General features: G+C 45.8%; 4 protein-coding genes across 17 annotated transcripts in view; 3 read left to right on the top strand and 1 right to left on the bottom strand.

The window, feature by feature from the left end:
- The first annotated feature begins 2,493 nt into the window (after positions 1-2,493).
- conv (insulin like growth factor binding protein acid labile subunit convoluted) lies at positions 2,494-6,786 on the top strand. The gene is made up of 12 exons (XM_076534937.1): positions 2,494-2,625; positions 2,742-2,997; positions 3,077-3,364; positions 3,426-3,663; positions 3,720-3,966; positions 4,023-4,277; positions 4,346-4,662; positions 4,728-5,025; positions 5,094-5,574; positions 5,633-5,896; positions 5,964-6,192; positions 6,259-6,786. Exons 2-12 carry the CDS (start codon positions 2,745-2,747, stop codon positions 6,593-6,595), a joined length of 3,207 nt encoding a protein of 1,068 aa, XP_076391052.1. The 5' UTR covers positions 2,494-2,625; positions 2,742-2,744; the 3' UTR covers positions 6,596-6,786.
- A 2,193-nt stretch (positions 6,787-8,979) lies between these two features.
- Positions 8,980-22,957, top strand: qsm (Zona pelucida superfamily protein qsm). 2 transcript variants are annotated; one of them, XM_012284157.2, is made up of 8 exons: positions 8,980-9,407; positions 19,044-19,145; positions 19,253-19,362; positions 19,491-19,666; positions 21,168-21,398; positions 21,466-21,613; positions 21,709-21,853; positions 21,912-22,957. In XM_012284157.2, the coding sequence occupies exons 1-8, from the start codon at positions 9,338-9,340 to the stop codon at positions 22,157-22,159; spliced, it is 1,230 nt and encodes a 409-aa protein (XP_012139547.1). In that variant the 5' UTR covers positions 8,980-9,337; the 3' UTR covers positions 22,160-22,957. The 2 variants fall into 2 exon arrangements, with proteins under 2 accessions (XP_012139547.1, XP_012139548.1); XM_012284158.2 differs by lacking the exon at positions 8,980-9,407 and adding an exon at positions 17,373-17,412.
- Positions 22,947-25,734, bottom strand: Mccc2 (methylcrotonyl-CoA carboxylase subunit 2). Its single transcript, XM_003702723.3, has 9 exons — positions 25,402-25,734; positions 24,868-25,121; positions 24,535-24,806; positions 24,332-24,479; positions 23,849-24,264; positions 23,660-23,794; positions 23,460-23,596; positions 23,315-23,400; positions 22,947-23,254 (listed from the first exon to the last, which is right to left on the bottom strand). Exons 1-9 carry the CDS (start codon positions 25,513-25,515, stop codon positions 23,137-23,139), a joined length of 1,680 nt encoding a protein of 559 aa, XP_003702771.2. The 5' UTR covers positions 25,516-25,734; the 3' UTR covers positions 22,947-23,136.
- Positions 25,735-26,047: 313 nt separating this feature from the next.
- LOC100877694 (protein daughterless) overlaps positions 26,048-26,368 on the top strand; it is a 78,855-nt gene continuing 78,534 nt past the window's right edge. For 9 of the 13 annotated variants that reach the window (XM_076534955.1, XM_076534962.1, XM_076534961.1 and 6 more), the window contains exon 1: positions 26,052-26,293. The gene's annotated coding sequence lies outside the window, so the exon portion shown is untranslated. Of the gene's footprint in view, positions 26,294-26,368 lie in introns of all 13 variants that reach the window. The other 4 variants (XM_076534960.1, XM_076534958.1, XM_076534963.1 and 1 more) reach the window with 3 other exon arrangements.

Below are 26,368 nucleotides of genomic sequence, written 5' to 3'. Positions count from 1 at the left end.
GTAAATTTTTGTGAAGTCAAAATAATCTGTTTCGAATCGGTTGAACGATAAGATCGATCGGAAATCTCGGCAAGATTATTACCAGGCACCAATAGATGTCTCTGGTGCCCGAAAAAGGCAGGTAACGTTCTAACTTTCACATGCGTCCAATAGCGACCTCGTTAACTTTCTTCCGTCGTTAGCGCGTCTTTAAACCTTTATCGACAAAGAAAAATATCACAATATAATTATTTTTGAAATAGCGACGGTAGTTTAGGGAAAATAGGTAATCAGAAAGTGTCACGAGAACCGAAACTCGAGCTGCGATACGTCCCTGAGAGCCAATGAACCAATGAAGCGCAACCTTAAAGTCCCCGTCTGTTAGAGATATTCTTGGTTTAGAGTCAGAGAGTCGCGTGTCCACGAAAGGACAGCATATCAACTGCCAATGAGGGAGGCCTCGCTTCTCAAGTTGCCTTTCTCTTTAGCTCCAACGGCTCAGTTTTCACGGCAGCCTCATCCAGGAACCACTCGCAGAATGTCTCGAAAACAGAAACGTGGTGAAACTTCAGCGTGAAACATTTCTCACTCTTTATCCTCTCCTATTTTTGACATCGTCTGTACGACGTACAGGAAATACGAATTGGACGAACGTCGAATATGTGACTCGAAGACTAAGTTGCTATTAAATCCACCGACTGTCATCGTGCTTTCAGAATCGTTCTCGAAGTGCAATAACAAGGTACTTTATTTAAATACGTCATCCATACTTTTTTATTATAGAAGTTTTTGTTGGTCGCACGACAATTAAAGAAACGTAAAAAATTGTTGGTAGAGTTTTGGAAAATTTAAGTAGAAACGTGATCGAACTTTGTGTCACCGTTCCACGTGCGTTCGTGCGTCATCTGCTAGCCGTGAGTGGTGATTTCAATGCGCGGAGAAACAGTTTACTTCTTCTCAAACTGGTAAACACGTTGTTATCGTTACTTTCTTCTCTTCCAGTTTAAGAAAATTTCTAAACGCGATTCGATGTCATAAAGTTTATTCAATTGCAAAGCATGGCGACGACTTTCGAAAAATATCTCATTCTTTCTAATGCAACCCGGCAGAAAGCAAGGACATCTGGTGAAACGAAATATTCGAGACGAAAAAAGAAGCAAAACTGCATCCTGCTCGAAAAGACTTGTTTCTTTCTGATGTTGCAAAAATGAATTTAATGCAACGATTGACATTATTCTAGATATTTCGAGCTTTCCCTTGCCACGGTGTAGCGACAATATTAATTGGCCACGAAAAGTGGAGCGTGGTTTATTCTTCATTTTCTTCGCGCATCGATTATTGTTTTCTCCGGATATTTCTCACGAGTCTAGATAATTATTCTTTCTGTTTAAAGTTTGTTCCGCTGAACTTTCGATAGTTTTCGCTGGATTTCTCCTGCCTCGTAACAGGGCGACGAGAAATACCGGGTATCAAAGGCGAAGTTACGTCAATAGAACCGGTGCAACAGTATTTTTTCGACACGAGCTTGAAATCCTAGTGATTCGGTTCACTGCTTTCGTCGCGGCACCGTTAAGGTCGGCTCAAAATAAGTGAAAGGACTCGGTGTTTTCATTACACGTATGATTCTATATTACGCTCTGTCGTCTCCGGTTACACAACGTATTAATACTCTGATGCATTGTGTAATTTCATTAAAAAATTCCTAATATTTTCCAGAAAGTCGTTCGTTCGTTAAACGACGTATTTACGAGTGTCTGTCATGAAAGGCTCGTATAACGTTTCAGACGTTGCATAAACGAACGGCGAAACTAGATCACCACGCTTTTCTTTTTACCTTCTCGCTCGTTGAATTACTAGATTACTGGAATCGTAATAAAGCCTGTTCGTTGTTTCTCAGGTCAGTGGGCCTCCGCGAACGTTCGACGCTTCGCGATTCTTCTCGAAATCTTTATTTTAATCTTCCAACGTGTTGACCCGTTTACGAAGGCCGATTTACGCATCGATCGAAATATTTTTCTTGGGTAACCCACGCTTTTTCTTTCGAGGATCTTCGTGCCCACGATCTAACGGTCTCGTTTTGATCTAAACTTATTGAAATTCAATGAATTCGTTACCCCGTGTAAATTACGAGTCCCCGTTCCAAAGCATTATTCTACGTGCGAATCGATTTATCTCCGATCGGAGGCAGAATTGTCAGCCGGAGTCGCTTAAACAGATACACGGAAGATAACAGTGCTTGCACGCAATTCCCCGTAAACGTGGTGCGGCAAGGAAGTAGCAGACGAGGTCATTCGTCTCTTTATGACTTCTTTGTTTCTGCTTGCGTCTCCGCGGCGACCGCCGGTCCGCGAACGAATTAGTCGCGCCTCGATATCAACGTTACGCCCACCAAATTCTCCGTTTTACTCGCGTAGGATGCGTCTCGTGGACAAGGGAAAAAGACTACCAGTTTTTAGCTCGGTAGCCTACCAGTTTTGGATCGTTTTGCCAGGAGAATGGAAAAAGTGTTTGGCCGTAAGGTCACGTTTCGAATCGAGGGAAATTTTTAATTGGCTCGTGTATCTATAAGCGCGTTATCGGAACGCGAATCTAACGCGGATCAACCGACCGCGGGGAAAACTTTCTCACGTTTCGTGATTACAACAGGTACTGGTGACTAATCAAACTTCTAGCAAGTTTAAGCGATTGTTCCAGCTAACGTTTCCATCGAGGGAACTTTGTTCAAAACGTTAATTGAAACGATCCCATTGTTCGTTGCACAGACGATGATACGCTTCCCGTTATTATGGTTGTTTCTGGCCCTGTCCGCGATGGGTGGATACGTCCCACCCGGACCACGGTTCAGGTGTCCCAAGGAACCCAAGTACATCTTTCCGTGCGTCTGCGTTCGCGGCAGCGACAAGGGTCTCTATGTTCGCTGCGAGAACACCAATCTGGCGAGCTTGAGCTTGGCCTTCTCGAATCTGGGTAACGAGGGTATGCCCATCGAGGAACTCGTTCTCTACAAATGTAACATAGGTAAGTTTCCTGTACCGCCAAATACAGGATCGGTCACTTCGACTCTAGTGGATTTCCAAAAAGACTATATTTATCGAAGGACGTTTCTACGGACCGGCACTGTACTCCCTGGACGTTCGAGTGTTAAAGTTTATCGACACTCCGCTCAGACTGATCGAAGAGCACAGCTTCTTGGGCGTCAACAGAACGCTGCAAGAACTTTACGTCATAAACAGTACCTTGGAGGTATTCCCGCGACAGGCGCTGCAAATTTTGGGGAATCTCAGTATCCTCAGCATCGCTGGCCATCGAATTTCCACTTTGCCGGCGGACAGTTTCACCGATAGCGCAGCAGCCGCAAAAATCGAGAAACTCGAAATTACCAACGGTACGGTGGTCTTCGCGAAAGGATGGAAGTGGAAGATTTCTAACTTTCTACGTTTTTATAGGGACTCTTTCGTCCCTGCCCGTGGAGGCGTTAATGCCTCTGAAGAAACTGAAGAGACTGGATCTTCACAAAAACGAGATCAAAGAGTTGAAGAAGAATCAGTTTAAAGGTCTGAGAGATACAGAGTACTTGGATCTATCGCACAATTTGATCAACAAACTGGATGGTTCTCACTTGGCTGATCTCACGAAAATGGGTTGGTGCAATTTGTCTCACAATGCGATCGCGGATTTGAAGAGGTAAGAGCATTAATTAGCATTCGTTGAATCGTATCGATTCGTATCTGTCTTCGCAGGGGAACATTCGCGAGAAATTCTCTGCTGAAGGTACTGAATCTGAAACACAACAAGATCAGGAAACTCGACTCCAACACCTTCCGCGGTATGCGTTTCTTGGCGGGATTGTATTTGAGCGACAATCAGATCAACGACGTGGGAAGAGGAACCTTCGGACCCATCACGAGGATACTCGTCATCGATCTCGCCAGGAACTTCATTAAAAAAATCGACTTCCAAATGTTTAATCAACTTCAGTTCATAGAGGTACAAACTCCTCGACGTTCGAAGGAATTCTCGAAACTCTTTTCTTTCTTTTATAGTCGCTGGACGTCTCTGAAAATTTTGTGACGGTCGTAGAAAAGTTGTCTTTCAAGGATTTATATTTGACAAAAATCAATTTGTCGCGCAACGAGATTTCGAACATAGAGCCAGGGGCCTTTGAGAACTGCGTGAACATGACTGTTCTGGATTTGAGCTACAATAAACTGTCGAACATTTCCAAGTACTCGTTCGACAGTACGACCTATGCCACGGAACTGCAATTGAGTTACAACCAATTCACCTCGCTCATACAGGTGAACGCTCAGTAAAACGATGGACCAGTAAGAACCTCGTGATAATAACCTCGCAATAATAATTGCAGGTGCCGCTGCACAACATGACCGGCATGAAAGTCCTCAACGTGTCCCACAATTTAATACAGTCGGTCCCTCGTCAAACGTTCCCAAAATTGTACGAGCTCCACACGATCGACCTCTCGTACAACAACCTGTCCGAAATACACAACGCGGTCTTTCAGACTCTGTTCAGTCTCCGTTATTTAAACTTGTCGCACAACTCGTTGGAGAAAATCAAACCCTCCACGTTTGGTCCGTTACCGACGTTGTTGGACTTAGACATGAGTTACAATGTATTGAACGACGTTGCTCGTAGCAGTTTGACCAGATTACCGAGCTGCAGGTGATTCGAACGTTTAGAGTTTAGTTTTCGGAGAAGAACTCGATTAAAATTGTGTTGCATCGCAGGAGTCTGACGGTGAGGAACAACCGACTGACGAAGATCTTTCAGCTACCGATTTCCTTGGGTTCGTTGGATTTCTCTGAAAACTTGCTGGAAGAGATACCTACTATGGACGTGTGGCCTTCGATGAACGCTCTGCTTTCTTTGGACCTGTCCGGCAATCGATTGGGGGATAATCTTCAGCGCGGGAGTTTTGAAAGCCTGTTAACCTTGAGAAGTTTGAACTTGCGGTCGAACAACATCACCAAGCCACCTTGGGAAGCGCTCAGCACTCTGACCAGCTTGCAGTATCTCTACATGCAGGTTGAACTTTGCGAACAATTATAGCGATGTTCTCGAACGTAAGGAAATTATAGAAATAACGATTTCAGGATAATCAATTGACCGAACTGAGTAAAGCTGCGTTTGGACGTCTTCCGATAGTGTTCGAATTGAATCTGGCTAACAATCGAATACGAAACGTGAGCACTCGAGCGTTCGAAGGGTTGTTGCAACTGTTGACGCTGAATTTGACCAACAACGAACTTGCTCACATTCCAAACGGAGCATTCCAAGGTCTCGTGTCGCTGAGGACACTAGATCTTTCTCATAACATGCTGGAAAGATTGGACAACAAAACTCATGGGCTGTTGGACGATTGTCTGTCTCTTGAGAGAGTCAATCTCAGTCACAATAAGATCTCGTTCGTTACGAAGAAGACCTTCCCCAACGATCCGTGGATTCCTTACCGATTACGAGAAATCGATCTGTCGTACAACACTATGCCCGTGTTGACGTATGAACTCACCGTAGGAGCAAAGAAGGTTCAGCACTTGAACATCAGTCACAATAACGTTAACGAGATCCGACGATGTAAGTAAGTCTAGTGTCTTAAATCTTTCACCTTCTTATTCTTTTTTTCCAAACGCAGACGTGATTGGAAATCTGACAGCCATAAAAACGTTGGACCTGTCCTACAACGACATCAGCGACCTTTCCGAGCCGGATATTTTCGACCCGCCTACGAATCTGACTAATCTATACTTGAGTCATAACCATTTGTCCCATGTTCCCCTAAAAAAAATTGTACCGTTACCGAACCTGAAGATTCTCGACTTGGAGTTCAACGAGATCGGTGTCTTCGACGACGTTTTTATGAAGATTATAAAGAACGGCACGATACTTCGGTATTCCGGTAACAAAGAGAGTCGACAGTTAACACTCACTCGAGAGGGAGGTGCTTCACGAAATAAATTTTCTAGGGAATCCATTGCACTGCGATTGCTACGTGCGGCCTCTGAAGAGGTGGCTCAACACCTACACGGAGACACCGAAGGAGTGGATGAACGTAACGTGCGAGACGCCTAACTTTCTCGCGAGCAAACGAATATCCGAAGTCACCGAAGATTTGATGAACTGCGGAGACAGGGAGGTCAAGGAGTATCCGGAATTCGATATAACTCCGGACGTGAAGTATCGGAACATCGAGTAGTACGTGTCTGGAATCCTTTAACGACCTAACATCGATAACCGTTAACGAACATTACGTTTTTTTAGTAACGAAGAGGACAAGAGCTGGAAGGCGACGTGGTACGTGACGTCGAGAGAAGACATCGGTGATTTCTACGTTGTGGTGCGAGAAACTGGAAACAGCAAGTCGGCCATCGAAAAGGATCTCGTTTACAGCGAGAGGTCTTTCAAGATTCAAGACCTGCAGGATTCCAGGAGCAAGTACGAGCTGTGCGTTCTCGCGAGGGACTCCGAGGGGAACGTGAAACACTTTCGAAGTTCCCAGTGTCAGATTTTAACTCAGCACGTGGTCGACTCGTCGACGAGGTTCACGGTGAACGCGTTCCTGATTCTAATCGCTGTGTCCTTTGGCATTCTAGCGTGACGGGAGAAGAAAAGAGCGTCGCGACGTCGTTACTAGTATTTTTCACGATTCTTGCCCGATTAATGTAAATAGGAATGTAGCCGACGTCGCGGCCTGGATCGTGGTTGTAAATAGGTTGTGTCTAGCAGCAGGAGAGGACGTTGAACGTCGTGTATTTATTTTTGTAAAATATACATTCAACGCTTCCATTACTCTTTTGTTTGCCTTCGTGTCTCTCCGAGTCGATTAAAAACGGAAGAACGAGATCGATTAAGCAATTCGAGATAGGTGGGAGGTCGAGACGATTAGTGAACAATTTGTCTTAATAACTTCGGTCGACTAATCCCACGAAGATAATTCGTTGGAATTCGTTGTCCCGCTTGCTAATAAAAGCGTCTCGAAACCGAGCGAAAAAGTTCTCAAGGAAGTCAACGCGTTCGCGAGTAACGCGCGCGGTAAGATGATTTCATTATTCCACGCTTTATAATTAGCATTCACACTGATCCCGGAGGAAGAAGAACGGCGCGAAGGCTTTCTAATGAGGCCGAAGTTCCGTGGAAGTTGTCGCTTCCGCAAAACGATCCACCGACAAGATTAATAGCGTCAGTAGCGATCGCGATCATCCACGCGACACGTTCCCCATCGCTTCCTGCCGTTGCTCATCGCGGTTATTCGAACTTGACTAAAAACCCCTTTACGCTGCGATTAACGTTGCCTAATCACTCTGCGTTTCTTCACCGCGGATCGAAAAAATAACGGGGTGCTTCCTTAATTCCTGGAAACACCGGAAGCGCATTCCGCGCGATTTCAGTCGGCGAATTTTCGCGAGGCAATCGATCCGAAGTGCAATTAAGTCGGAAGCAGATCGTAACGAAATCGATTTCTCTGCTCGCGAACGTAATCGGTATTGGTGGTTCGTTACGAAACCTTTGGACACTTTCACCTGGACGCTTAGCAATAGCTACTCGTCCAAGTCTGCACGATCTTGTACGAAAAGGCACGAACAGCCACGAAGACGGTGTTGCGGTCTGCGTGCACGAGAAGCAGACATCCGTTTGTCTGGCCTCGGACCGACCATAAGGCCCAAGGCTGTTTAGATTGAATAAACGTACTCGTACCTTCTTCTTGGCGCGACGTGTCTCGGTTTCGTTGACCCGAAAGGTTTCCTTTACCGGTACGATAATTGATCACTGATCGAGTACGTCGTAAATCACGAGTTCTTCGCTCGGGTATCGATTCTCAATTAGATCATAACAATCTTCATTCAATCGATTCTGATTGCAAGTCGACAAATGTTATGATAGGTAGATTACTCCTTCTTTTAACTTAACTAGCAATGTTCATTTAACACGTTAAAAAACTTAAACGAGTCGACAAATGTTGTGATAGGTAGATTACTCCTTCTTTTAACTTAACCAGCAATGTTCATTTAACATGTTAAAAAACTTAAACGAGTAGCGACATTTAACAAGCTTCCGCAACAGTCTAATTTTGATGGATTTACAGGAAAAGTCTAGTTCGCGTATAATCTCGCCAGTCTCAGCGAGGGTCTTGAAGAAAAAAAGCAACCTGAAAGATTTAACGCGGTAAACAGACGACCAGTTCTCGAAGCTTGCCGAACGCATTTACATAGTCCAGTTTGGTCAGTGACTCAGACGAGTTCCATGTAAGGCCCAACGATGAACGTCTCCTGGGCCTGCACGCCTACGGCGAGACGTCGCGTCGTTCGCCTTTGCTCCCCGAGATAAAAAGGCAAAAGAAGGATCCTCGAAAACGTTCGGCTCGCCACGGCTTTTGTAGCCAACATAAATACTTCGGGAGTTGAAATATCGAGTCGTACGTCGAACGCGTAGGATCCTCGAACAACTCGCGCGGAATATTGGAGGGTGGTCGTTTGAAAATCGTTATGGATGTTCTCCTCTGATCGCTCCTTAACCCCTTGCTTTATTTTGAGGAATCTGATGCACTCGTAACTGGTGATCAATTATATTGGAATGTTTAATATGCTTCAATTTGGAGAAGGATTCCAATTTGCATAATGAAATTTCAATATTCTTTGTCTGTTTTAATATTGTAACTGTAATTAAACGCACCAGACAAATACATCATAATATATCAGGAGGTTAAAAAGGATCTCGGTAATCTGTAAATTATTCTCGACAAGTTATGTAGCTGAAGTCTTGTCGGATAAATCGTTAAGATTTCCGACCAGTCCGAAATAACTGAACCCAGCAACAGGAGGTTCCATCCCAAAAATGCTGATATCGGTAACAGGGGTACCATCGGAAGGATCTCACGTGCGCGCCGTTAAAAAGATATTGCCCCGTTGTTCGTCGACGTCCCCGACTCGCAATCTCCGGGCCCGATGCGTGTCGGTGTGCGGTTCGAACTCTCCCGCCACTGGCCAGGCCCGTCAGTGTCTCTCGCGTTCTCGCACGGGGAACATCGTCCGCCTCGTTCGCGTTTTCTCCTCGTTGCAATTCCGAGTTTCCTCGTTTCTGCTCCGTTTTTCCCTCGTTCGTACGCCTCGTACGAAGCGTAAATTTGTCAGTCGGTGGACGCGCAAGGACGGTGAGAAAACTGGTCCTCGAGGAGCGCCGGCAATCCGACTAAATGAGACTTTCCTACGATTCGAGCCATAACTCTTGTATTTGTCCCTTCTTTTCCACCTTCCTTCTCCTTTTTCCTTCCTTCTGGTCCCCCTCTGTTCCCTCGAATTTCGAATTCACACGCTGAAGCGTCGTCGCGATCGATCGGATAGACATGGAGCCCGGATCGTGCTGGAGACCGCTTCTGTGCTGGATATGTATTCTCGGTGTGGTGCGAGCAAACGGTGAGCCAAACTTTCGTGGAGCGTTTTTCGTTATTTCTCGGAGAAAACTGAACGTGTCGTGAAATCCTCGAAGCGTCACGTGGCCAGTGGATGAACTCAAGGACGACGTATGTGCGTTCACTCGTCCATGGCGCGTCGCGTCGACCTCGCAGCGATGCATCATCTCCTGTTCCGATGTGTTTCGTTCTCTTTCTCTGTAAATTAACCGAGGAAAATTGTGCGAACCGTGGACGATCGAACTGGTAGCGAGTCTACGCGAGGTTAGGAAACATTCGAGTCGCGCGTTAAAAGAGATCGCATCTCCGACGAAATGTTCGCCGATCGGTAGGAAGGCTCGGAACGAGTTTGCGCGAACTGTTGCACTTTCACGAACGGAAAAGGCTCGAAGAATTGCGTAAGAATTCTAATAACGTATTGTGGAGATTTACGCGCGAACAATAACGTTACACGATGAATCACGCGAACCGTGTAAATCTCATTATTCGAGTCTCATTGCGTCTATCGACTCCAAACGTGCTGTTATTCGCCTACGGATTCAAAGAATTAAATTAATTTAACGCGTTGATTTCCTTCTACGGCTGGTACATTAATAAAAAGAACCGGTTTCGCGAAATCAAATGGGAGACACGGTGTTACCGCGTAAACTTAATTAGTCGCTTCAGCCAGGTCGATCGATCTTCCTCCTCGTTACTTATTGCTTCGTATCGCTTCGAATCCTTGTCCGAGATGAAATCGATTATTCAGGCTCCGTTTCATTAGTATATATCTATTATAAGCTTTCCGTCGAAGAAGGAAAGGGAACGCAAAAAGGAAAGTGATTTTCCACGTATCGACTAAAAATTCTCTATCGATCGCAGGAATCGAAGGTCAGAAGGTCGTTGCTTTTTCTAGCAGAAGGTAGACCAGTTTTTTCGCGATCCAGTCGTTGCTTCTCGCTTCGTGGATTCTCGGCACGCGGATAGGGGCAATCGAGAAAAGAGAAGGTGAAATTCGATCTGAATTTCTTTTCGAAAAAATTTCTCCTGTAGACTAGAATTTATGCACAGAACTGCTTGTCGCAAGAGGCGACTCCGGAACAGGTTGTCGACGAACGGAAGGCAAAGCAGCAAAAAGTTTGTAACAATGTAAGAAACCTTCGACGCGCTGCCTCGATATCTTTCCGTTGTGGTCGATAGGCAGAGGAAATGAAAAAGCCAGCACGAGGCAAGAAGCGCTTTCGATCACGGACCGAATCGAGTTGCTCGATTAAAATAAAGTGGCGAAGCCGCAACTGCTCGTGGGGAGATGAAATAATAATTGGTCGCGGTTTCGAAGGATGCTTGAAAAATCAGGACTAGAATTTATCGCGAGATAAGGGAAAAGCAGCGGAGATCTCGCGAGTTGAAACACGTGGCAAGGAAAGAGAAACAACGAGAATACCAAGGGTCGGTCAGTGACGTACTCTCAGGATCAAAGGCCCCGCTTTTGCTCTTCGGGCAAATGGCCGAGCGAAAACCTCGCGTGACACGAATGCGCGAAAACAAATGATATGTCCAGCAAAGCTATTCGGTTACGTCTTATTGGAGGAACTTTAAGTACCAGTACGTAGGATAAAGCACTACCTTCGCATCTGGTAAACGCGTATCTGGGAGCTGGTTGTCGCGAATCGATGCTCGCTCGACGGGCAGTTCGAGGTCGCAGCGCATTTAATTGCAAGACGGTGACTCGCGATCGAGCGATCGCCTTGTATGCAAAACGAGCATTCGTGGAAAAGCAAGTCGCGTGGGTGTACTGACAGTGTCGTGGTCATGTTCCCCGAAACGACCGCGCTGCGAGAATTCGCAACGCGACTCCGCAATATCCGGCAGAGCGAGCGGCTTTCTTTTCTTCCGGACGCTCGAACAATCGTTGAAAAAGATGGGGGGAGGAGAAAGATAGGGAGAAGACGGGATAACGCGGTCCTGGACGAGAGGAGGACGCGAGAGGGCCTTCTGGAATGGGAATCGAAGGTGGGAGTGAGAGTAGGAGCGAATCGGTTGGGAGAGGCCATAGCAAAACCGGTTGCCAATCTGCGCGGACGTTGGACACCGTCCTCCAGGAGGTGGTGCAAAGACTAAAAAGACGGGACCACTCCGGTTTTCAGCAAACCGACTAAAAGATCGCGAGAAAAATAACGTCGAGGCGAACAACAGGATGCATTAAGTCGCAGGAAGAAAACCGCCTGCGACTCTGTTGTCGATCCAGTTTGAAATCGAAACGATCGGGATTTCGGATCTGAAATCCGGTTTAGATATCGGACGATCTATCGATTCGTTCGATTCTGCAGGATATGCTTTAATGCACAGGAAAATGGGTCGTAAAACGATTCAATCGATCAACGTTCAGTCGTTTCTCCGAGGTAGTTTTTTCAACAAAATCGAACTCGGGATAAACGAGAGGCAGGGAAACTTGAAGGACCCATCTTCGTTGAAAGAATTCTCTCGATGAACAGTCTGTACAGTTATCGTGCCGTATGTCGGAGAAACGATTACCGGAGGATCGTGATCTCTGACACGGAATCGTTTACGTCAACCGAGCATGAATGGTGATGCAAGAAACGCGCCATTCTTCGTCGCTTCTTTAACGATCTACCGCGTTATTCCCTCGTAAACCCGGCGAACACTTTTTTCGCTAACTTTCGACATTCTTCTCAAGAGTTACTTACGATTCGCATAATTCTGCAGTTCGCGCAATCTGTTCAAAATCCGTCTCTCATGAAAAATAAGGTTATCAAAAAAGACCGGTCATTTCACGAAGGCTCGTGAAGCGAATTTCTATCCAGCTGGAAGATTTATTCCGCTTTTAAATCGCCGCGGCACGCCGTTGTAGCATATAAAGGATATCTCTTCACGAAAGCGACACGAAAAGGCTTGCCCCGGTGGTGATAGCATTGCTGACCTCTTCCCCTGCTAGATTTCTGCGTTTCTGTAGTTCACGCGGCTGTTTCCCCGGCCAAGTATGGCGGATACCGGTCGGACCACTCGCTATACACGCGTGTCACCGTGGGCTGCGAGGGCACGCGTGCTTGTGCGTGTGGAGACGAAGAACAGACAGGAGCACCCACGGGTAAATTCCTGCCTCGCCGTATAAGCTTCTCTCTCGTCGAAGAAGACGTCGTGAAAATTGTCGAGCGGTACCTGGCCTCCATTTTAGGCCAGCATCTTTTTACGGGGTTGATCGCGTGGTACGCGACCGACGCAAACTCCTCTTCCAACCGAAGAATAGTCGTAGGTTCGGTAGTTCGGCTTCAAGGATTTCAACCTACCGGATCTACGCATCCGATATATAATTTCAAGATGGCCTCGTGTCGCGTAGCATAGCAATTTGCGAGAAAAGGATCGTAATCGTCGATCCACAGTCGCCACGTTTTTCTTCGTCCGAGTACATCGGCCTAATTCGCCGGCGGGGCTCAATGGACGAATTGTAAAGCGCAAATTACGTAGGCGATCGTTAATCACCCGCGCGTCATTTTCGACGATACAGCTATCGTTCGAAGTTGCCAGTCATTTGTAATTCATTATCAGTCTTCCTTGTTGGCGATCCTGATCGAGTTAAGATTTCGAGTCATCCGATCGGATCTGTCAGGCTCCTAAATTCAATTGTTCGATTACTAACGGGATTTATCATCGTGCGCTTGAGAAATTTAAAGTCGTGACACGAGATGTGTTTTGAGTCTCGAGACGTTTCAATTGATAGCAATTAGCCGGAATCGGAGAAACCTTGAAGCAAGCTGCCATTGAAATCGAAGATTAAACAAAAAGCGAACGCTAACGGACATAATTACGCTGATTCTGAAAAGAAAGAAGCATAACCGCGGCTACGCACGGAATGGGCAGTCTTAATGGAACAAGGGGTGGAAACGTATCGTGGCGAAAGTGCTGCGTACCAGGAATCTTCCAAGGAGATCCATTAGCGAGCAGAAGAAAAAAGGAAAAAAGCATCCGAGGATTTCCTTGATCAGATAGTGGAGCACCGTAAAAAGAGGCGACATCGGTTATAAAATAACGGCAACGAAACGGCCGTTCAACGAAACCGGTGGTCGGTTGTTCTTCTACCTTTAATATCGAATTAACGAGTAATTATCAATAAGAATAATAAAGATCCGCGTTTACACGAATTCTCGATCGATTGGATTCATAATTCCTCTTCTCGAGCAGTCAGCTTCGAACGAGTTTGAATCGACGCTTATGATCCGTGACCAATTTGTTTACACGATTTTTACTCGACAGAACGATCGTTCGCAGAAAATGGTTCGCAGAACGAGATGCTCGTTTTATCGAACGATCTAAAGGTTCGAGAAGCTAATCAGCTTAATCAAGACTCTTAAAGCAAAACTGATCATCTTCCCGTTCGCTTTACCGGCTCTTCCGTAAAGAGTTGTCCATAAAATGAAAATCCTCCAAGAATTTCTGTTTACGAACGTCGTATTTACAAGGATTAAAAAGTCGGTCGACCATCGATATTTCTGTCGAACCAGTTATCTTGAATCTCTCGTGCAGTTTCCCGTAAATCGCGCATCAGGAAATTTTTACCTTCAACCAATAATCGTTAATTCGTCTATGAAACGCTATAAATCGCTTCGATCTGTTAACGCGTGAACCACCGACAATGAAATTTAAAAAGCAAATTAATCACGCGTGAACACGTGGCTCTCTTTCTAAGCCTCCCGGAGGAAACGTATCGCTCGAACGCGATATCGAGATAAAGGGGTATTTTTCTAAAGCGAGAAAAGTGCTGACGAGTTGGCGTAATTCGAAGTGTGATTCAAGAATTCACGCGTTATTTCCTCTCCCGAGAGGAACGAGAAAAGGACGGACTCGAGGAAACAATTAAACTCTGTGATCAGATAAGCGCGCGAGTATCCTCTGGAAAATGTATTCCGTACTCGGGTCGTGAGTTACAAAGTCTGGATAATAAAGCGTGCCGGAAGTCGCCTGGAGATGGCTCTAGCCCGATTCGATGTCTCGACGATGACAGGACGGAGTCTCGTTCGAACGACAAAGGATCGTGTCCCAGCTGGAATAATTTTTCCATAAATTATTTCGTTGCTCGTGACGCGAAATCTTCTTTAACGAGACCGTAGTTGACCGACGGATCGTGCGCAAAATCCTCGAAGTCTTCGGCGTTGATCTTTTCGCGTAAAATCGACGTCGCGGTATCGAGGTTCGATGTAACCGAAGAGCGTGGGTGGAAGAAAAAAGGCGCATCGAACGGCCACGTAACGACGCGTGTGAACGTTTTATGCACCAGCGAGCCGAGGCGTAAAATTGTTTAAATAATCGTGCTGCCCGTATGGCGCACGGAGATTACCGAAAATGTGCATAACGGTAATCGTCGGCTACGCGCATAATTCGTGCACGGATCGCCGCCACGATAAATTATTCATTCTGCATTTGGCGCGCGCGCGATGCACCTTGCTCCTTGTGCCGCGTGCGTTTCGTGACTAGTCCTGACCCCTCGAAATACCGGTGTCATTTGCATCGCTGCACCGCGACGATTTCTTCGGCCTGTACACGGAGTCTTTGAAAAACCATAATGTCCTACGGACGCGAGCGGAGAAGTTTTCCAAGTGCCAAGAAGGCATTCTTGATTAATCCTCGTAGAAATGGATGCTGGACATTCGAGGGAAACCGAAAGTATTTAGCATAGCTCGAAGTTTGCGCTTAACATCGTCTCGCGAGTTATTTACTCGAAGACACCGCGATTCCAGGTGTTTGCTCGAGGATAACCAAGCTCGTTATGCGACGCACGATCGATCGCTTCCGTGCTATCGATTACGCGCGACGTACGGTAGCGTGGATGTATCGTTTTTCGATGACGTGTGTACGCGTCATCCGCGGCGAAAGGGTTAACAGGTAGTTGCCGGGAACGTCACTCTCGAATCGATAAATTTGTAAGCACTCGACGCGGCGTACGGTAGCAGAGGATAGTTCTCTGAGCGATCAGTTTCGCGGATATTCATCGATTTCCCGCGGTCCTATCGACGGAATCCTGGACCGCTAATGACCATCGATGATCAGTGATTTACCGCTGACAGCGGGCCGGCGCGTAACCAAAGGAACCGGAATGAAATCACCGTTACGAAGTGTGTTGAACGCCGCCGCTCCTCTTTTATCACTCTCGCGGCCAACCTGCTTCGCATCGATTACGAACTTTCGATCCTGTTACGTTACGCAGCCGCGTAGAGCCACTCCGCGTTCTGCTCGCCGCTTCTCTCTTCGCGCGTCGATAAACGGTTAAACGAATTCTTCGCTGCAATCTCTATGGACAGCCGGTAATAACGGATTAATATCGCGAATCCGCAGCGAGCGGTCGATGTCAACGCGTTTCACGGGAATCGTTTGCAAGAGGAAGCGGATAAATTCCGTTCGAACCGCTCGCGTCGAGATAGCGAGATACGCTGTTGATCCTTCGCAAACGAGACAAGCGTTTTGCTTGATTTACGTCCGCGATTACCGTTCTCTCGGTATTTCGAAAGTTAAACTTCGCTCGTGCAGGTTTTTTAGCGGCTCTCTCGCCTGTACGCTCTCGGCGCGTAAAATTGAGACGCTCCGAAGATCCTCGCACGAAGAATCTGTCGTGCGTTTTTGCATGTAACTCGCGCCGGCGAGCATCCCGTGCAAACGTAGCATTGTTAAGGGGGAAAATAACTCATGCTCGCGCGTGCAGATCGAGGAACGCCGACGTACGCGAGGAGTAATTGAATTACGCGGAGAGACGACGTTTGAATTAGTGAGGTCGCGTTGATGGTCGGTGGAGGAACGCGAGCGGCGAATTTATTTGCATAACTACGAAATCGTAGAGCGTCGTTTAATTAACGTCTCGCGTAACGAGCCTCGCTGAGCTACGACTGGACACGACATGGCTGGAAAATCGTCGCAATTAATATCGCGCCTTGATTACGGTCCCGATGCAGAGTATCGTGTAACGATTAAAGGCCGAGGCTCCTTTCGCGATCCGAATCGATCGACCGTTTTGGATCGATACCATGTCGGATCGCCCTATGAAAATTAATTATCGGCAACGCGTCTAACTGTATTCTCGCGGCGCATCGGGAAGTAGTAGTTTCCAAAGAATCGATCGCGCGTCTCTCTCTGCAACAGCCGGTGTCATTCGCGGCGAAAGGAATCGTCTCGGGTGAACATCGTGTCTCCAAACTGATCCTCCGATCGTTAGAGATCCACGGGGGTCCCGCAACCCTGCTGGCTCGATTGGTTAGCCAGCTGCTGGCAATGAAAAGGCAATAACGGTCGTTATTATTCCACGATGATGCAAATCGTGGACCGGTCAATTGGTGTGCCGGTTAATTAGTCGTCGGCGAAACGCCTTCGTTTCCCGCTGCTCGCAATGTTCCTAATTGCGAGGCGCGATCGATTTCTCACGCGGGCTGCTCCACATCTACGCGGAAAAGGATAAGCGCGACACGCCTACGTTCGAGCTTCCTGTTCGACCGATATCCTGGAATACCGTGAGTTCAATTACCAGGTCGAAGAAGCTTAAAATACCGAAGAGATTAGCGGAGTATGCCCTTCTCGACTCGCTCGTCCGTTATACAGCGAACGTCACGACGCCCGGAGATTACGAATGCCGAATGCGTCGTCGTCGCAGTACCGGATTTCCACCGTTTCGAGGTGCCTTAGCAGGAAACGAATGCATCGTTTGTCGTCGAGAATTTCGCCGGTAATGTAACGCAGGGTAGAACGCGTATATCCTTGACCCTTGACTGTGTAATCATAAGAACAGTAGAACTCGGAGCACGTTATAGAACGATAGCGCGTAATTATGCGCTTCTGCTCCTCTTTTAACACTCGGTTAGTAATGACCTGAAATTATCGTAATGTTTAAGAACATACGCCGCAGCAATTTACACCGATTTTTCTCTGCCGGGGCTTTACGAGACAGTCGGGGATAAGGCATCGCCGTGGCGCAAAGGAGAAAGAGACCGGAAATGGAGAACGCTCGATGAGGGAACATCATGTAAATCGAGGTAAAAACATTATCGACCGTGAAAAGGATCGCGTAGAAAACGAATGGAAGAAACGTGAGAAACGAAGGGATGGGAGGAGAACGAAGGGTCACGGACCTTCTCGAAGATGTACGGATCTGCTTCGGTATCGCCGCGTTATCCCGTGCTGGATCTCGAAATCGAAACAAAGATCGTCACGAAGATTCTTGCCGCTGAATCAGAGAGAATTAGAATTACCTGCATGTGGACGAAAAAAGTGTTGTTCACGGGAGTACAAAGGGCGTCACGATCGCGAGGAGGCAACGTTTGATAAATGGGACTCGAGAGCGAGGTACCGAAAGGGCAACAGGATCGCGAAACGTGCGGAGGGGGTCGAGAGAAGGGAAAGAAGGTCGCAGGGCGGGAACAGGTCGGCTTCGACCTCTTCGTAAACTTCCTGAGATCTTAATCTCCAAGAACTGAGCGGAGGGAACGCACAGGGAAAAGAGCGAAGGAATTCTCGAAGGTAGAAGATGGTGCGTGCTTCTCGGATTTAATGGCGGAAAACTCGGATAAGGATGTCGGTGAACGGAGATGCGAACGTTCGGAACAAACACGATGACGTTCGGAACGATTACTCGATAACGAAAACGACTTCCTATCGTCGGCATGAATTACGAGGGCAATGGACGCTCGAAAAAACTGACCGCTCGAGGCTCCTCGATGAATAACCGAAACAGGAATCCGCGCGTTTGACAGCGAAGTGAACGAATGATATCGTACAGAAAAAGACTCGACTCGGTAATCGCGTCAAGACGCTACCGATACGCGAAAAGAACACCGGAGGGAAGAAGGAAAGAAACGATTGATTCCCGGCACGGCAATCGGTCCGAGCATTTTGAATCTGGTATTCGACGAGGAGCGAGTCGAGGCTTCACGGTAAAAACGACGTGGACGTAGAAAAAGACCATCGAGCGGAAAAAGGAACAAAAGAAAAAGGGTTACGGACGTACCTGTAAGAATAATCGCGTTCTGTAACGCGTAATTGCGCGCGTAACGATGACGCTTCGACGCGACTTGTTCGACTCTGAAATAAGGCATATCTTTTCTGATTATTCTGGCCATTTAATGGCGCGACGATTGATTACGGGAAGCCATATCGATGGAGTTTATTCTCGGCTCCACCGTTCGAATTCAATTATCCACGGAAGAGGTAAACGATCTGCGCTGGCGATTTCTCTTCAGATTTTCGATTTTCACCGCCACACCATCGCGATATTGTAAACCGGTGGTTTTGGTGTATCATGCGGACATTACTCGCGAACGGTGAAAGTATCTATCATCGAGTTCCGCGAATAAACAGGCACCGATCCCGCTGCGACGTACACGAGCGCTGGTTTCTCGAGTGCTCGGTGTCGAGATGTTCGCTTTTCAAGGTCGAGACGTTTACGACTTTATGGGGCAATTACCGTGGTATACTGCGAGTTAGTTTGCGGCTGGACTTGTTCTTTCTTTTTGGTTTTCTTTGTCTGCATCTTTTTCCCACGTGCGTTCCTAGATTTCACGCACTCTCCGAGATGTTTCGCCAGTTTCGGGAACGAACGGATATGTGTTCCTGTTACGATTGGACGTGCAAGTGGGCGTCGAGTTAAAGCGTCTTCGATTGGTTTCAGTGCAAAGCAAGGTGAGATGTTCGGAGCAATGGATGGAGGTTGACATCGTGAGGAGTAGCCCGCAAGCGAGGATATATCTGCAGCAGATGAAGGACTTTCCAGGTAAACAGTTCCGAACGGTTGCGTGTCGTCGACGTGGTCGTGAAATATGAACAGGAAGAGATGGCTCCTCGTGTATTTTACACGCTGAAACGTGTCTTCTTTTGCAGACGAGGCTTGCAAACCGCAACTGAACAACGGCGTCGCCACGTTCCGATTACCTCTCCTTGAACAAGACATGCTGCGATGCGGTATCACTAGGGTCGTTAACAAAGTCACGGTACGACTTTTTACACCACCGAACTAACCATTCGCTTCTGAATTTATATTCTCTCTAATCATCGATCGACTTCCTTCCCCGATATTAATCCGCGCCGATCGAAATTATACCTGCATGATGTTACGCAGGGTCAAAAGGTGTACTTCCATCGGATAATAGTGGAGGAGCCGGCGGATTCCAGCAAACACACGTTCACGGTGAAGTGTGTTATAACAGAGGTGGTGGTGAAACCTGGAATTTCGATCGCCGCCAATCATACCGCGGTTCGACGAAGCGTCCTGCCAGCAGGATTTCAGGAACCCGAGTAAGTTCTGTTTGTTTATTTAACATCCTCTCGATGTTCATTGGCCCCGGATACTACGACAGCTGTCCAACACGGTTAAGTGATCGCGGACAGCGCTTATTACGTATTCTCATTCAGAGCAACTTTGTCCGACAGATGTTGAATGCTTTTCAGAAGTAATAGTCATGATTAAATTCCGGGCTTTTAGTAGAACATTCGCTGTACAGCGAAATAAAATTATTCAGATGGATGATTAATAAATGAAGCAAATAGAAAAATATCGTTTGATCGTGTTAGGACGATAATTACCGACGTACCGACGCGTTCGTTCACCCTTTAATTGGAGCAAGCGTTCGCGGTAAGATTATGCTTTCACGAGTGGCTCAATCGCGTTCTACGTAACTCACGATTTGCCAATAATTACTCAGCGAAAGGTATCGGATTATAGAACGCGGTAACGGGTGTGAGAACAACGAAGGCCGTGCTTTGTAAACAACATAGACAGAAATTCGAATCCCAATGAGCTAACCGGATAGTTGCCGCGGTCATTTATTCATCGACTACAGCCAGCTGCTAGAACATCTGAAACGTAATTTTAGACTCGAACGTATCACACTTGCTGAATTTGCATATCGTGTCGTGCGTAGCTGGCATGTAATTTTAACTTGCAACTAATGGGAAGTGGTCTTTTTTTTCGTCACCGCAACGACAGTCTCCCGAGTTCCCAGGCTGTCATTAGCCTGCTAAGCAGAGTCTTCTATCTTTTTCTTTATCGTTCGGTAATCGATCATGGGTCGTGATGGTCGTTGGTCACGAATTCATCGCATCTCATGTCGCGAAAATCTTTTCCTCTCGATTCGAGGAACATTCAGAAAATTCTTTCTCGATCTCGATAACTGTTTCTGCTTCCGCAAAGTCGATGGAATTGCATGCCTCGATTCGATGCATCCGTCGCCATCAAGGATATCGAAGGACGATCGAACAGCTGAAATTCCGCGAATAATTCTCTGATCGATTCATCGATCGCCGCGCTTCCGTGCCGGCTCCGTTTAAAAACGCAGCGGAAATTAGATTGCGTTGTTCTTCTGACGATTGTACCGTTCGCGACGCGTGCTGTTCGATCACGCTCTTTCGCGGAAAAGATGAGTGTGCGGAAAGAGAAACGCGATTCGGGTCGACGGAAGGATTCGATGACTGTCGAAGTAGCCCAGGCCGTACGGTTCATTAACACGTTTTCTAGTTTTTATGCCTCTCAAGCGGGTTAATTCGATTGAAACGCATACATCATGGTAATCTCTCGATTCCATGTCGCGATGTGCCGTTTCTTCGCTGCTTTTTATCCGGAAGTTACATTCGAACGCGTCATTTGCCAGATGCTCGATTTTCTTCTACAAAAATCCTTTTTGCGATTCGATGCCAAAGAAAGACGATAAAACGATCATCCAAAGCGAAAGAGAGAGTGCTAGGTTTTGTACAATTTTCCTTCTTTCAAAAATTTAATGCTTGTTTTTATTTCTCGAAGCGTGATCGACATCAGGGATGAAATATCCGAGTCGGCACCGGTACCAATTTTGGGAGTCGGTGTCAGGCAAGGTAGCAATTTGGTCACCGGAGAATTGAACGTCAGTCCGGGCACGCCTTTGCAAATGGAAATCTTTTTGGACAGCGGATCGGCGCCGGTTTACGGGTTACTGGTCACCTACATGTTGGTCACGGATACTAAATCGCAGGAGGAAACGATAATCATTAACGGGTAATCGAATTCGTTCTGTTTGATCCGCGCACAAGCAAGCAGGAAGCTCAGTTTGATTCGTCCTCAGCTGCTCCGTGGATCCTTATCTCTTCGAGAACTTCAACACGGTGGACGGCGACTTCCTGACAGCGAAATTCCGTGCTTTCAAGTTCCCGGAAAGCACTTACGTTCAGTTTCGCGGTACCGTTAACGTCTGTTTGGACAAGTGCCAAGGGGTACGTTGTCGTTCCTGTCGAACGTTAAAAGCAGAGACGATTTACGAATTTTATTCGCCTTTCGATTTCGATCACTCGCTGGCTCCATATTCCAGATCGAGTGCAGCAACAACCAAATAGGATTCGGTAGAAAAAGAAGAGCCATAGACGTCTCGGACACGGATAAGAACAAATTGTTCGAAGTGACGATGTCCGCCTTGATCAAAGTGGATTTCGAAGAAGATGCCGTGGTAGATAAAGGTAAGTTCTCTGGATTCGATGTTTAGCGTCGTTGTTGAAAATGACGTGTGTTCGACAGCCCTGTCCGAAATGTACATCAGAAGAGGGAAGAACAGGACGAAAGCCAGGGCAGTCATCGCCGAAGAGGTCAGAGAGCAGCCGACGACTCCGACGATCATCAGGACAGAAGAGAGAGCTTTCATAGCCCAAGAAGTCAAAGAACATTTCAAGTACAAGCTCACCGAGTCCGAATCGAGTGGCTCGTCGTGTAGAACGGTGATCTTGCCTCTTCTTGTCTTACTCCTCTGTTTTTCCAAGTTTCTGTAAGTTTCAGGAGAAACGATCCAGGAGCTGACGATCGCTGATTGTAAATAGAACGCAGAGCTTGAGAACCCGGCAGAATTCGAGTGCAACGCGAGAAGAACGAATTTCTCGCCGGATGTTAGTATAATTCTTACTCTGTTTACGTATAGAGAAACGGTGACTATCAAACACTTTTTGTGATATCGAATTCACGACCGATCGCTTCTTTCTTTTAACACGGTTCGAAGTTTCTTATCGAATCGATAGGAAGCTTCGAACCACGTTGACTTCGGACCTTCACTAATCTCGGTTGACTTTTCGAAAAATATAAGGAAGAATAACCGCAAAGCTTCGATTACGGCTTAAGAGATGGTTCACTAGATTTCTCCGCTCTGCGACCGCCAGATTTTCATCCGTTCCCTTCCTTTCATCCGTATTCCGCATCATTTTCGTACTACTTGTCCCTTAGCTGTAATGCCCGCGAATAACTACACAATATAACAAAGCCGTTATGCTGCCAGAAGAAAATTGGCCTTTGCGAGCGGAGAATACCGAAGAGACCTAGTCGCGCGACGAGGTGTAACAATGCTATGTGACTTAAGTAACTTAGACAATTATGAGATAATTAATCGCTGCTACGATCCCAATATAATTATAACGGAACGCGCAAGTGTAAAATAACTCTTAATAAAGCGACAACGAACGCGTGGAGGACGCGTACTAATTACTCCGCCTCTGTGAAGAGGTATCTTAATTTTATAATCGCCTATGGAGAGAAAGAAAGAAGGTTAATAAAGAAAACTCAAAGAAATGTACACGATACACGTGCATTTGGAATGTTTAATCATCATATATACACGACAATCCCGTATAAAAAATATATATATGTACATATATGCATATGAACTTTCGATAAGAAACGGTAATAGAGAATAACGAATCAGAAGAGTCTGATTATACTTTCATCGCTGGAGATTATTGACCGCGCCGCTGAAAGTGCTTTACATTCTAAACACTCCAAACGTGCTCTCTGGTATAGGTGCGTTCAATGCCGCGGATAAACTGAGACCGAGTACCACTCTGGTATCAACTGGATCGATCACGCCATCGTCCCATAGTCTAAAAAATAATTTAGATGTACAATATGTCCTCGTAGTCTTTTTTAGTACATAAATCTACCTGGCACTAGAATAGTAGGGATTGCTTTCCTTCTCAAATTGCTCGATGATCGTCTTTCTCGTCTGCTGCTCCTCTTCCGCGGTGTACTGAATTCAAATAACGTTAAATTCTATAGACACAAACAATTAGAAAAGTTTGATCATACCTGTTTCTTTTCCCGTGCACGCTGATCTTTGGTAATTTGTGTCATCACGCCAGCAGCTTGTTCCCCTCCCATCACAGATATTCTGGCATTAGGCCACGAATAGAGAAATCTCGGAGAGTAAGCTCGTCCACACATACCTGTGTCAAAACGAATCAAACTGTACTGGAATTCGAACAGTCATTTACCGACACGAGAAGTACCGTAATTTCCAGCTCCGTACGAGCCACCGATCATCACCGTAATTTTCGGTACTTTGGCACATGCTACAGCGTTCACCATTTTTGCTCCGTTTTTAGCGATTCCCCCAGCTTCAGCCTCCTTGCCCACCATGAAGCCTGCGATAATAAGTATCAGTTGCTGTTGCAACACTACCGAAAAACATTTCTTACCCGTAATGTTCTGCAAGAAAATAAGCGGTATTTTCCTCTGAGCGCAAAGTTGCACGAAATGCGCACCCTTCAACGCGCTCTCGGAGAACAATACACCGTTATTCGCGATTATTCCCACGGGGTAGCCGTAAATTCTTGCGAATCCTGTAACCAAAGTTTCTCCGTACTGAGCTCTGAATTCGCGGAACTTGGAGCCGTCCACGATCCTCGCGATGACTTCCCTCACGTCGTAAGGTCGCTTCAGATTGGTACCAACGATACCGTAAATTTCATCGACAGCGTGTACGGGTATTTCGATCTCCTTCTTCAAATTGACATGCATAGGTCTCTGTCTGTTCAAGTCCTTGATAATTTGCCGAGTCAGATACAGAGCATGGTTATCGTCTACAGCCTGATGATCGGTAACACCGGACTTCCTGAAATCGAACGCCTGCAACTTTAATCGTGAAAGTGACGATAGGTTAAAGAATATTCCTCAATTACCGACAGTGCAGCGCCGCACCACCTAACTCTTCCGCGGTAACATCCTCACCCGTCGAAGCTTTCACCAGAGGTGGTCCAGCCAAGAAGATGGTACCCTGATTCTCCACGATCACGTTTTCGTCCGCCATTGCAGGCACATATGCCCCTCCTGACGAAAATTCATTCGGATAGTATCGAAACAAGTTATAGAACAAAATACAGACCTGCCGTACAGCTCCCCATGACCACCGCGATCTGAGCGATACCCTTCGCGCTCATGTTTGCTTGGTTGTAAAATGCTCTACCGAAATGCATTTTGTCCGGAAATACGTCTGTTTGCCTAGGTAAATTTGCGCCACCGCTGTCTACCAGATACACGCACGGTAACTCATTCTCTTCAGCGATTTCCTGCGCTCTCAGATGCTTTTTTATCGTAATTGGATAGTAAGAGCCGCCTTTTACGGTCGCATCGTTCGCAATTATCACGCATTCGGTTCTAAGAAATAAAGGTTCATCGGATATTTTTTTATATATTTGTATCGGAAGTAGATACCTACCCTTCGACTCTACCGATACCGGTAATAATTCCTCCGGCCGGTACATCCTCTTTGCCGTACATTTCGTAACCTGCTAACTGGGAGAATTCCAGGAAGGGAGATGTTGGGTCGAGGAGCTTGTTGATTCGATCTCGTGGTAATAGCTTTCCTTTCTTCGTGTGTCTCTCTTTTGCCTTATGTCCTCCGCCTTCTACGATTTTTCCCACTACCTCTTTAAACGTGTCTACCACAGCTTTCATCTGAACGTAATTTTCCTAGAAATTTTATTTCATAGTTCTATTCGGTGACAAAGACATTCGACAATGTTTATAATTCGCGCCGTTTGTAGTGTACTAGTTGCACCACATACGACTCCACTGTATTTTGATAAAAAAAATTCAGTTTATCTTGCTCTATTGATAACGGAGATCGTATCGATAATATTATAATATTTCTCGTATCATTATCAAAGCATATAGCAATGCTTATGAGAAATAAAAAGGCGAAAAGGCTTTGTTTTACTAATAAAATATGAGCATGTACTATCTTTCTAACCTGATATTCTGGTGAATTAGTATCTTGCGTACAGCCGATAACGATACCTTCATCATGAAACGTTCTTAGGCCGTAGCGCAAGTGTCTCGTTAAAAAGTTACCCTTTCGTAGCATGTTTTATTAATGGTATTTTAATTGAACTTTCTACTTTGTATTACTTTACTCACAACAATTTGAGCACATGCCACATTGCAGTTCACAACAATATCATTAAATGTTTTTTTTTAGGATCGTATTGCAGTGCCATCTCAGTGAATCATTCATCGCTCCGTGAGTAGCATTCGATTTGTATTTCACTCATTGAGCCGTTAGGCGGCACCACCATTCAATTTTCTTTATGCCGTTTATAAAAAATTTAATAGGAAATTCGTGTTGATCCTTTCAGTAAACTATGAAATATTAGCTAATAAAATTTTATCTATACGGGAATTACAATAAATTTTTATAAATATTTTCTTTTCGTACGTAAAGTATATAAGTGTTAACAAATTTTGTAACTATGCTTTATATTCTCCTTAATCATTTAATATTAAAGTCCATACTTTTCGAACGAACCTTGTCCGAAACAATTGCATCTAAATAAGAATTAAAACTGTAAAGGTTCACTTTTAAAATATTCAAATTAATACCGCCATATTGACGATAGATGTCATTGCGCATCCAGCGATGCGCAGTATTCGTTTTATGTTGTGTCGATGGAATGTTTCGAAGGAGGAGTTTCAGAGAATTGTTGATAAACGTGAATAAGTAATAGGCGTATCCCGATTATTAATACTTGACAGTAATTGCCGTAAAAGTAAAGGGTCCGAAATAGTTTTACGTCGAGTAGAAATTGTATATTAAAACTTTAAAAATGCCGGATACGTCCAGTATATCTCATTACCCCTTAAAGGTAAATATCATTAAACGTTATTATATTTCAGTACTTGAAAGGTTTTTGTTACAGAATAACGCATTTTTCTTTAAA

The sequence above is a fragment of the Megachile rotundata genome, chromosome 8 (genome assembly GCF_050947335.1).
Source record: "Megachile rotundata isolate GNS110a chromosome 8, iyMegRotu1, whole genome shotgun sequence".
Classification (NCBI taxonomy): domain Eukaryota; kingdom Metazoa; phylum Arthropoda; class Insecta; order Hymenoptera; family Megachilidae; genus Megachile; species Megachile rotundata.
The sequence above is the reverse complement of the archived record's forward strand: the minus strand, read 5'-3'. Positions and strand labels throughout refer to the sequence as shown.

Bases quoted from the DNA above. Each gene is read 5' to 3' on its own strand.
- Mccc2 (XM_003702723.3), bottom strand. From the start codon at position 25,515: ATGCTACGAAAGGGTAACTTTTTAACGAGACACTTGCGCTACGGCCTA. The intron at 23,597-23,659 runs GTACTTCTCGTG...GTTTTGACACAG, and splicing joins GTACGGAGCTGGAAATTACG to GTATGTGTGGACGAGCTTAC. The intron at 23,401-23,459 runs GTATGATCAAAC...ATTTGAATTCAG, and splicing joins GTGCACGGGAAAAGAAACAG to TACACCGCGGAAGAGGAGCA.
- qsm (XM_012284157.2), top strand. From the start codon at position 9,338: ATGGAGCCCGGATCGTGCTGGAGACCGCTTCTGTGCTGGATATGTATT. The intron at 19,146-19,252 runs GTAAACAGTTCC...CTTCTTTTGCAG, and splicing joins GCAGATGAAGGACTTTCCAG to ACGAGGCTTGCAAACCGCAA. The intron at 21,614-21,708 runs GTACGTTGTCGT...TCCATATTCCAG, and splicing joins GTTTGGACAAGTGCCAAGGG to ATCGAGTGCAGCAACAACCA.
- conv (XM_076534937.1), top strand. From the start codon at position 2,745: ATGATACGCTTCCCGTTATTATGGTTGTTTCTGGCCCTGTCCGCGATG. The intron at 4,663-4,727 runs GTGATTCGAACG...GTTGCATCGCAG, and splicing joins ACCAGATTACCGAGCTGCAG to GAGTCTGACGGTGAGGAACA. The intron at 6,193-6,258 runs GTACGTGTCTGG...ACGTTTTTTTAG, and splicing joins AAGTATCGGAACATCGAGTA to TAACGAAGAGGACAAGAGCT.